At 41.6% G+C, this 12,035-nt stretch overlaps 1 protein-coding gene across 1 annotated transcript in view; it reads left to right on the top strand.

The window, feature by feature from the left end:
- The window catches only part of LOC147885784 (uncharacterized), a 123,071-nt gene that overhangs the window by 92,292 nt on the left and 18,744 nt on the right, over window positions 1-12,035 (top strand). The window contains exons 19-20 of the mRNA XM_087396069.1: window positions 10,830-11,059; window positions 11,180-11,294. Of these exons, the coding sequence (XP_087252195.1) occupies window positions 10,830-11,059; window positions 11,180-11,294 (345 nt within the window). The remainder of the gene's footprint in view (window positions 1-10,829; window positions 11,060-11,179; window positions 11,295-12,035) is intronic.

Raw genomic sequence — 12,035 nt, 5'->3', positions numbered from 1 at the left:
TAGCATTCAAAGAAAATCTACACAAGTACGGTTCTGAGAGGGTCATGATGGAGCTCCTTCCTGTTCAAGGTAGTTCTGGTACGCTCCGTATGGGATTTCCCATTCGGTACAGTCTGGTACTTTCTGTACTGTATGTCATGCATACAGAAAACTTTTTCATCTTCATCTTCATCTTCTCTCTCTCTCTCTCTCTCTCTCTCCTGTTTTTTTTTTTTGGGGGTTTGTCTTGTAGGGATATTTAATTTTAAAGATTGAAAAAAGGGGTGTGGTTCGGATGTGTGCCCCTTCCTTCAAATGTATACCTGCTATATAAAATGCACCTAAAAAATCCTTTGCTGCTCTAAATTGATTTGGTACTTGTTTGTGTACACTTGCCTTCTCCTCCCTTCTCATGCCATCTCAAGGCTTGTTGTTGCAGTAAGCATCGGGTTATGGATGGTTGGAAAACATTACTTACAAAACTTGTGCCAACCTGCTTGTTAAACAAAACGTAACTTGTTAACTTCTATATAGATCTAGTGATTAAAAGCATCAACAAACAATTATATTCCATTTGCTCCTTTCAATATACATAATTAGCAATATCTAAGTCGTCGTCGTCGTCGTTGTCCTGCTGCTCCTCTCCTCTCCTCTCCTCCTCTTCCTCATCTAGATATGATAGGAGTAGATCTTGACGATAAAGGTGTTTTGTCTTTTCACTTGACAAATGCTAGAAATATATAGAATTGACATCTCTGAATTAGCCCCGGTTTTCAGCTTGACTGTGCCATACAGAGAAAAAACTGGTACTTCTAAGTTCAGAAAATAACTTTCATCCACATATCATTGCATAATATGTAATAAAAAAGAAATAAAAAATCCACTTATATAGGAGTATTGTTAAAAAACATTTGACATATGATACCACATGGACGGGCCATGGATACGTCCTTGTTGAGAGTCTTTGTTTCGTGCTTTTGGCATGGACTTATCAAACCTTGAACTATGACATCATTGAATGCATGTTCTTCTAAGGTCTTCGATAAGTTTTGCATCCTTTGGCTCACGATCTTGCACGTATCTTTTTCCTATAAACAAAAATTTGCATCTGGTGGCTCACATCTTGCATAGGTCTTCTTCTTGTAAACGAAAACTTGTTGATAGCTGAACTTTTGGGCGAGTATTATAGTATTTGTCCTCTTCCATAGGTTGGATTCAACGAATATGTGCTTTAAGTCCGCTTCCATAGTCCTCTTCCATCCTCCTTGTAAAGTGTAGAACACTAGTCATCAGCTTAATATATTGATTTGCAACTTTGAGATCATGAAATTTGTCAGTAATTCTTGTCAAAACAGAAATGTTGTTAACGATACATGGGGAAACCAAAGTCATTAACTGACTTTGTCTCCTACAAAGTGCTGGGTCAGGAAAAAGCATGCCAAAATCCTTTCCAAAGTAGTGATGAGCTCTACTTGTCAGATGGTTTTCATATGTTTTGAAATCAATAGGTGTAGGCCATTCTGTGGGCTAGGACACTTAGTCCAGTTAGGGCATGCTGCCCTTGGGTTTTGTTATATTGGATCTCTCTTGTACTTTCACTCAGTTTTGCAGCAATTCATTACAGCAGCTCGTTTTTGTCTTCATTCCCTCATTTCTTCAGCTTCCATTGGTTGCCCTAGCCTATAGTGGTATTAGAGCACAGCCATTGACAGCTTTCCTAATCTGTTTGGCAGCCTTTTGAGCTCTCATTCTTGCTGGTCTGCTCAGTTTTCGAGGTTTTCTAACGCTCGTGATCACCTATGGCCTCCACAAGCATTTTCATCTCGAGAACTTCACATTTGGTACGGGAAATCAGCGTTTTGGAGCTCCTACTGCTGAAAACGGACATTATTCTCTTGCTGAAGCTGTACGAGTTCGCACGTGTGGCAGTCACCTGCTGTATGGAATTGCATACAGCCGTACAGATTGTATGGAGACCAGGGTTTTCATTCAATGCATCTACAGCTTGTATGGCGTCTTTCCTTCACGCGTGAACAGTATGGGATTGTACGGACGTGCTGACGGTGTTTCTGAGCTGTACGGAATCATTCAGGAGCTGTTTGGCCATTACAGGCTTATTGAATGCTGTACGGACTTACTTCGAAGCATTCATTGCAGTTTGGATCTGCCTTGAAGCTCGTGCCAGCCATTTGAAGCCTTTATTCAGCATATTTCTTCATTTCAAGGTGTGACCTTGGCATTTGGAGACATTTGGAGCTTGCTGCTGCCATCCGGAGGTCTCTCATTGAGCCCGTTGCTTCTCATTTGCCTTCCCTTTCTCTTGGGCTGCGAGATTCTCTCCATCAGATCACTCTAATCTTGCACCGCCACTGAGGCTAAGACCCTATTGTCCCCTTGGTTCTCTCTCTCTCTCTCTCTCAGTCCGTCCCATCGCTCAGCTCGTCGTCGTTCCCTCTGTCGCCTCAGCCCCCCCTAGGTGCCTCGTCGCCCCGCCTGTCCTTGAGCAGCAACCCCCAACAGCCGTCAGGTACCAGCCGCCCTAACCTCGAGTTGGGTTTAACTCCCAATCCAACCCGGGGGTTAGGTTCAGGTAGGGGGTTCTACAGACAACCAATTATGGACATGCCTACCCTCTTCTCCAAATCTCCCTACACTTCTTCAACCTCCATCAGGACTCGATACTCTACAGTTGTAGCCATGACACCCTCTTTGTATGCAGGCAATTACCAACAAGAAGGCTCAAAACGGCCCATCCTTGGGCATTAGGATCAGATCTTTTATCTATAGCAAGCAGTAAGAGAGCTACGATTGGGACTGGCAGAAGTAAAGGCTCCACTTCACATTCTTGAAGGGCCTGGTAAGTAGGCAGTAATTGATGAGGCTATAAAATCTTTTAAGGATTCCTCCCTACCTCGCAGCTAGTCTCCTAGAAGATTGGTACAAAGAGGAGGACGCATATAGTGAAATATTGACAAAGATCAAAGCAAGCTTGCCCAACATTGAATGAGTGGATGATGATGAGCAGGATGATGACGACTCCAGGGCAGCTTCTATTATCCACTATAAAGGTCATGCAGTCCTTATACTGAAGTTAAAAGATATGCGGATCAAGCTTCTTCGACAATCTTACAAGTTGAAGGGTACCAAAGTATGGATAGAAGAGGAGCTTACACAAGCTCAACTCAAGAATAAGGCAACTGAATTAGCTAAAGTCAGGGCTGCCAGAAAGCATGGAAAATGGGCAATTTACCATGAAGGCGTAGCCCTAATCAGAGAGTTTAAATCAAAACAAAAAAACTCTTAGTCTTAAACTCATGTATGCCTGTTTACTCTTTCAGACTATTATGTAGGTACTCTTAATAATGTGGGTTGCTTTTGCACTCCTTCAACCTTGGGAGCTGCCATGTGCCCTCCCTAAAGCAGATGTACTAGAGGGTTTCTTGCTGTCCCATATATCTTTTGGTCTCCAGTGGATGTTAATAGACTCTCTCTCTCTCTCTCTCTCTCTCTCTCTCTCTCTCTCTCTCCCCCCGCCTAGCCTCCCCCTCTGCCTAATAGGATCGCCATCACCTCTTACTGCAGCGCAAGAAAGGCCAATGCGTAGCATCAGCATCTCTGTCGTCGCCTTAGTTGCCCTAGCCCTGTCGTCGAACAACACCACCACCACCCTTGTCTTCCGTTGTAAGTAACATCACCACCGCCAGGAGTTTTAGGTGCCTATTATGTTATTTCCTATTATGTTAGAGACTTTTTTGTCTCTGCCTTTAGCTAACAAGACCAAGTACTTAAGCACATTGGGAGTTTTAGGTAAGTCACACTTGTTAATGAGAGTGTAGTTTAAAAGGTTATGGTTTGCACTATCATCCATCATAACTCTAATCCTCTTTCAACCAATAACTCTATGCATTCTATTAATGTTTATATGCACATTTTCTCATTTTTAACCATGCATGGTGTAATAGTTTGTAAAATGGACAAACGACTCGTAAAGTAAGGAGTTGACTTTTGATTACAAAATGAAAGATCGACATGAGCAAGCTCTTCGATGACTTTATCGACAATCAAATTGTCATCATTAATATATATAACTATTAACTTTTGTTTATACCATATTAATCACTCGTGCCTCCAATTCATTGCCGATGATTTCAATGCCTACATTGGGCATTGATGGGGATCTCCTGTGCATGCTAAAATTCAAGCATGTTCTTCCAAATTTACTTTGCTCAATAGGAGCATTAATAGGGCATCCGTGGTTCTACCATATATAAATATCGAAATGTTATCTAGCATTTGTTAACTTGCTCATTGTCATAAGTTGCATTAGGTGCTATTTGTCTAGTTGGTTGATGAAGTCAAACCAAATTACATCTGTTTTTCAGTGACAAACTTGCATCCTTTTGTCATCATTGAAATTATACTCATTTGCCGCTACACTGCTTCTACACTGATAGGAATATGCAGCCATGGTCATAGTGCACTATTAACAACCGACATGTTGGCGACACCATTGTTGTTAGAACTCTCAACATTGAACAAACGGAGAGACAATAGCAAAAGGAGATCTCACTACCCAACCAAGATGACATACAAGGTCCTGACTATTAGAAGGACGCGGATGCCACCCCTATGCACAGTGGCCACTTTCCAATCGAACCTTGTACACTTAGGGCTCCTAATACACTTAGGGGTCCAAAAAGAAGAGAGGAGAAGATTTGAGAGCATATAAATGGCAATGCAAGCCTATTGGTGGGATAGAAGGTGAGACACTCATACACGGGGCGTTGCTTTCCAGATAGAAAGAAAACTTCTAGAAAGCGACAATCATGTTAAAGCAACACAAACTGAGAAGCCCCAATAGCTAAAAATTATAAAACTTTAGAAAAACAAAATTTGATGGATATATTATTGTCTTACAAAGTTATATGTGTCTATCACCTTAGTGGACATGCTAATTCTTTGAATTTTTGTCCAAGTGGTGATCGGTTGTTCAACTCTATCGAAATATCTTATGCGGGTGTAGAAGCCCCAACAGCTAAACACAATTTAGAACAACATTTACGTGGGTGCAGAGGCCCCAACATCTAAAAATTCTCAAACTTTAGGACAACAAAATCTGAGTTTGTACGATTGGATATATTCTAGTCGTACAAAGGTATATTTTTCTATCACCTTAGCGGTACAGAGGTATATTTTTCTATCATGCCCGGACACGCTCAAAGTCGCGTTGGAAGGTGCATCCTCCCAAGTGGACGAATCAAATTAAAGTGCCCAGATTGGGTTTGCCTTGTCTGGCAGTTGGAGGTTGCCCTATCTCGAATGAGGATTGAATCCGCGCTAACTGACTAAAAGTGTCTCTTCTTTCCACTTAGACAATCACTTGTTGATGTAATAAATGGACAGGTTTTTCTTGAAACTTTTACTCCAGGTGGTGTGAACAGCACACCGCCCGAACGTCGTCCAAGAATCTTTTTTTCTTCTTGGGCGGGCAGGTGGTCTGAACCCACCCTTAGCAGACATGCAAATTCTTTGAATTTTTGCCTGAGTGGTCAGTGGTGATCAGTAGATCAACTCTTTCGAAATATTGTATGCGGGTGCGGAAACCCCAACAGCTAAAAATTCTCAGAACAACGAAATCTGAACTCGTACAACTGGATATATTTTAGTCTTACCAAGGTATATCACCTTAGTAGACATGCAAATTTTTTGAATTTTCATCCAACTGGTGATCAACTGTTTAACTTCTCGAAATATCTTTTCTGGGTGCATAGGCCCAACAATTGACATTGTCAAACTTTAGATCAACAAAATCTGAATTTGTACGATGGGATGTATTCTATCTTACAAAGGTATTTTTTTCTATCACCTTAGCGGACATTCAAATTCTTTGAATTTTCGTCCAAGTGGTGATCAACTGTTCAACCCTATCAAAATATCTTAGCAGAAGCCCCAACCGCTGAATATTCTAAAAGGTTAGAACAGAATTTGTATGGTTGGATATATTTGAGTCTTACAAAGGTATATTTTTGTAGCACCTTAGGGACATGCATATTCTTTGAATTTTCGACCAAATGGTGATCAGTTGTTCAACTCTATCGAAATATCTTGCACGTGCAGAAGCCCCAACTTCCAAGAGCTAAACATTCTCAAACTTTAGAACAACAAAATCTGAATTCGTACGATTGGATATATTCTAGTCTTACAAAGGTATATGTTTTTCTACCTTGATTTTAAGGGGGAAAATGAAAACTCACAGCTCTTAGGAATTTTCTCAGAGCTTGGCTGTTGCTAAAAATATTGATGACCTCTAGCATAGGTGGTGCTAAATTGTACCAAAATTGACAGCAACAAGTGTAGATATTCAAGGCATGGTATGATTGCGATTTCGGTAAAGAAGTTGCAAGAAATGCTGTAGCATAGGTCTTAAGGAAAGCATTATTATGGTGCTAGATCTTCTCAAACTTTAGAACAACAAAATCTGAATGTGTACGATTGGATATATTCGAGTCTTACAAAGGTATATATTTTTCTACCTTGATTTTAAGGGAAAAATTCAAACTCACATTTCTTAGCAATTTACTCACAGCTTGGCTGTTACTAAAAGTATTGATGAACTCTAGGATAGATGGTTCAAAATTCTACCAAAGTTGACAGTAATAAGTCTAGAAATTTTAAACAACATAAAAAAAAAGGCCTGGTATGATGCGATTTTGGTTAAGAAGCTGCAAGAAACGCTCTTAGGGGTCTTAAGGAAAGCATTATTATGGTGCTAGATCTGCATGCATTTGGCATTTCTTTTGAATTGCACTTCGATGTACTATGTCAATCAGGAGCAAGGGGCTGCTCATTGGCAGTGTAGAAACTCACTGTCCCTGTGATATATCCGTATTCTTGCAACTGTTGCTTCAGGGTGTCAGATGGTCCTAGTCTCTTGCCATATTAAACTCTCAAACTTTATATGGTGCTAGATCTGCAGCCATTTGGCATTTCTTCTTTGATGTACTATGTCAATCAGCAGCAAGGGGCTGCCGATTGGCAGTGTAGAATCTCACTGTCCCTGTGATAATATCCGTATTCTTACAACTGTTGCTTCAGGGTGTCAGATGGTCTTAGTGTCTTGCTCTATTAATGGCAAGGTTGGCTTGTACCCATAAAGCTTTTCAAAAGGTGTCAACCCATGTATGACATCCGTGGGTGTTCTATTCATGATATACACGGCCGTATGCACCGCTTCAGCCCAAAAAATCAATGGCATCTTGATCTCATCCATCATGGCTCTAGCCATATCACCAATCACCCTATTCTTTCTTCCCGCAATAGAGTTTGTTGGGGAGTGTATGTACAAGTGACCCATCTCTTAATGCCGTGACCATATAGAAAATCATCAAATTCATAGGACATATATTCACAACGATTCTCTGTATGAAAGCACTTGATATAACACTCAAGCTCCTTCTATATCATTCTCTTAAATTGGCAAAACGATCACGAATCTAAAACAGGGCAGGGGTCTGTTGGAATCGTAGTCCTAGTGTGTGTGGTCCTAGAGTCCTAGGAGTGTCCTACAATTATGTGTGTGAAGAGTCTTGAGGTCACTTGTGCCACCTCATGTGGTAGATGTGATTCCTCACCTAGATTATAGGATCTAGATTCTCTTGTGTGTGACCTCATCTATGAGGTGTCTGTAAGGCTTGCCCAGCCTATAAAAGAGGCTATGTACTTGTTGTGATTATCAATCTATCAACATCAGTTTATGCCTCAACTCTTGTGATCAAGTCTCTCACCCTCTCCTCATTTCCATCAAATGGTATCAAAGCGGGTCTTCCCTGACTGAGCCTTACCTCTCGCAATGAAGCGTCCTGCCCATCCTTCACCACTCTTCCGCTTGCCCATCCGTCGTCGCCACTCTGCTGCGACAAACTGAGCTCCTTCCGCTGCGCCACTCTGCTCGTTTTCTGCTTGCCACTCTGCTCGTTCTCTGCTCGCCCCTCTGCTCGTCATCTGCTGCACCTCTCTACCCATGCAGCTGCTCCTGCTGCCCATGCTTCTCCTGTTGCCCACGCAGCTCGCCATTCTGCCCGAACACCTGCTGGTCTGACTTCTGCCCGAACTTGCTGCTCCCACGCTGCTTCTAGTTGCCCACGCAACTGGTTGCCCACGTAGCTAGACCTGCGACGGCGCCAGCCATGGAGCTGACTTGGCGACTGACGATCTGAGGGCTGTGGCCATCGACTCGCACAACAGACCTGAGTTGTTGCTCTACGCTGCATCCTGAGTACTACCGTAACTCGTCATCTCTGGTTGAGCGCAACAACTCGTCACCTGCCCGACATATCCTTTGAAGCTGCATCGCTTATCTGCAGCTGTTCATCGCGTATCTCTTGGGCTGATCTAATGATGTTCCTCTTTCTTTTGGAACTACGCTGTTGATCTTCTTCGTTTGCCTCTCCACATGAGCTCCATTGACCAGCAAACAGTCCGTTTGAGATATTCTGCGTTTTTGAATATTTTTGCCTCATTTTGGGTGAATTTGTTGGGGCTTTTATGGTCTGAAGCTCCCCTAGTGTTGCTAGAACACTATGCTCTAGGAAATTTTGAAAAGCCCCAATTTTCTGCAAACCCTAATTTTTGCAGCAACCCTAACCCTAAAGATTAGGGCTTTTCTGTTCTGTGTCTTCCTTTGGCATAATTGAAGCTTCTACCATGTAAAATTTGGGCCTTTTTTGAAATCTGAGTAAACATTGTAAGGGATTTAGACACTGGGTGTAATAACAGCTAAGACCTTCCCACCAATGGATAGCATAAAAAACTCCTTGCTCATCGAGAAATTCTCAGGGAGCAATTTCCCAACTTGGCAGACAAAAGTCCGGCTTCTTCTTATGCGAGAAGGGATATGGAATATCACCAATGGCAAGGAGCCAAAACCCCAAAATGATGATGCTAGAATCAGTTGGTGGCAGAACCAAAATGATAAAGCAATGGCTATCATTGGCCTAGCTTTAGCTGACAACCTTATCCACCATGTGGATTTTGATAAGACAGCAAACAACGTTTGGGAAAAGTTAGAGAATTTGTTTGGAACTAAGATCAATAATTCCAAAGTATTTCTCAAACAAAAACTCTTCAAGCTCAAGATGAAGGAAACTGAAACCCTTAATGAACACTTGAGCAATCTTGGGTCAATTCTCCAACAATTATCTGCCATCTGAGCCATTGTTGAAGATGATGATCAAGTTGCTGTACTTCTCTCCTGTATTGAAGACATTTCCAAGTACAATGAGATCCTTGTTGTCCTAAGAGTCAGCCGCAATATGAGCTTTAAGGATATGGTAGCTCATCTCATTTATGAGGACCGTAGGCTTACAACGAAAGCAGAATCTTCATTCGAATCTGGCAAAGCATTCTTTCTCAAGAATAAGCCCAAGAAGAATGGAAAACCTCTTAAATGTAATTATTGTCAGAAACTTGGCCATCCAGAGGATCGTTGCTTCAAGAAAATGGCAAAGGTACAAGCCAAAGAACATGCCAATCTGGTTGCAGAGCAGAGCGAGGTCGAAGACGATGAAGCTACACCTTCTGGACCTGAGGAACAAGGCTGCACTGCTGCTATTTCTGGTCTATCCCTCCATGAGGTGATAGATGAAGAGTGGGCTTTCTAGAGTCATGTGTGTTAGGTACTCTGCCTTGGGTAGTCCCCCTAAAATGATGTAATAATTTGTCATTTTGTGTGCCTTGTCCTATAAAAGGCTCCACTTACTTCCATGTACCCAGTTAGGAGACAAGGGGGGTTGTTATGTCTTTCCTTTATCAGGCCTGGCCGAGTTCCAGGATGTTGGTGTACTCCCTAGACCTATGAGTTGGTCATGCATCCATGCTCAGATTTGAGTCTCTGATCATGTTGAATTATGCTCAGCTGTTAGCCTCTGAGATTGCTTGGGATGCAATCTGGATGATGTCATAGTTTCTCACCCTAGCTCCGAGGGGGGGTTTGTTGGAATCGGAGTCCTAGTGTGTGTGGTCCTAGTGTGTGTGGTCTTTGAGTCCTAGGAGTGTCCTACAATTATGTGAGTGTGAAGAGTCTTGACGTCACTTGTGCCACCTCATGTGGTAGATGTGATTCCTCACCTAGATTATAGGATCTAGATTCTCTTGTGTGTGACCTCATCTATGAGGTGTCTGTAAGGCTTGCCCAGCCTATAAAAGAGGCTATGTACTTGCTGTGATTATCAATCTATCAACATCAGTTTATGCCTCAACTCTTGTCTTCAATCATGTGATCAAGTCTCTCACCCTCTCCTCATTTCCATCAGGGTCAGGTAAATTGCAAGGCGGGCAGGTATTATTCAGCTCTCCAATTCAGCTATGACCAACTCAGCGGACCACTATGTTCATTTGTTTCATTCTTTTTGGAATTTAATTCTTGCTTTCATGGTGACTGAACGAACACCCGCTTTCCACTTGCATGATGAAGTGCTCTGCTTATAGTATTCATTGTCAATGTCTGTGGTATAGAATATGGTACCCCTGTCGAAATGACTTGAGGCATGGTTCCCATCTGAAACACCCCCAGTCCTGTGTATTTTTCTTCTCCTCTGTCTCTTAAAAAGGGGATAGTTATTGACTAACTGTAATAAATTTAGTTTGCTAATTCAACTGTTGGTAATATGTCCATCTGGTTTGGTTAAGTCGTGGTTAATATGCGATGTGCTTCAAGGGCCCATGTGTAGGTCTTATACATGTTGGTCAGTAGCCTGGCAATTAATTGCACATTTCATTAAACTTCTACACATTCCAGATTCGTTTTTTTACAGGTCTTGTTTCTTTTCTGAAGTGTTTTGTTTCTGTGACAGCAACCACCAGAGAAGAGCCCTTTTCTCGATATTTTTTATGGGAAGTATATGGATCAAATTATGGAAGTCTTGACATCGGCTTGTACCTCAAAAGGGGATTCTGACCAGAACAGAAAGGTTGGAGGCATTCATGGACAAATAGACAGGCCTGCTCACATCAGTCCTGAAACACTGGGGAACATTTGTGAACTTCTGTGCTTTTGTGTGCAGCACCATTCGTATAGGATAAAGTAAGAGTAGCTTCCTTTCTTCTTGGCGCTACATTTAAACCAAAACTCTATGCACTGCATTTATACAGCTCACAGATTAGTATGGTCTTTGCTTATTGGATTCCCTTTTGTTAATTTCAGGTATTATGTAATGAAGAACCATGTTATGGAGAAAGTTTTGCGGCTTACAACACGGAAAGAAAAGTATCTTGTTGTGGCTGCAGTGCGGTTTTTTCGGACATGTATTGGTCGGAAAGTAAGGAGTGATACCCCTTTGTTACTCTATTGTAATATACTTGTGAAGTTGTGACTCTCTCATGTACAATCATTGGACTGATTGAGACAAACTAACAGTTTGGGACTTTAGCCATTACATCTGTCTGAGAAGTATTAATGGTCATGTCCTCAGCCTTTTAGATGTAACTAAATTGACCTAGGGCCTCTCCTTGTAAAAAACCCATTGGTTTCTACTTCTAGTATTGCGTATGGACTTTAGTCTTTCATAGTGGCTCTCTTTTTTTCGCTTTTACAGAAGCCCTCTTTGTTGGAAACATATATATTTCTAACAAAGAAGCTTAGGAAAATTAAATATTTCTAACGCTCTTCTGTACTTGCTTTTTTCAAGATCTATTGCAAGATTCTCTGGCACAGAACTCAGTCTTGACACTTCCTATGTGTTTAGAGGAGCTCCTCTTCTTTGATGCCGCAATGAAACTTCCTACATTTGTTAGAGACTTAGTTTGGCAGACGTAGATTTATTTATAATGGGCAGGTAGGCCTAGTGTTTATTGTAAAAAACCAGTCCTTTCATTTTTGTAATTGAAATGCTGAAAAGCACGTCTTTTCTTGAATTGGGTGTTCTGGAATTATATGATCATTGACGTACTACACATAAGTAACTTGCTTTGGATTCCATTTGCTATGTTATTCTCTCTTTTGGTAACGATATGATAATGGCATTTTTCTTCACTTCTTGTTCTCATTTGGCCAATTATAT

The sequence above is a fragment of the Dipteris shenzhenensis genome, chromosome 25, assembly GCF_047967505.1.
Source record: "Dipteris shenzhenensis isolate YYH24624 ecotype China chromosome 25, Dip_SZ_1.0, whole genome shotgun sequence".
In the NCBI taxonomy this organism is placed as follows: Eukaryota; Viridiplantae; Streptophyta; class Polypodiopsida; order Gleicheniales; family Dipteridaceae; genus Dipteris; species Dipteris shenzhenensis.
Note: the sequence above shows the minus strand (reverse complement) of the source record. Positions and strands in the feature narration are given on the sequence as shown.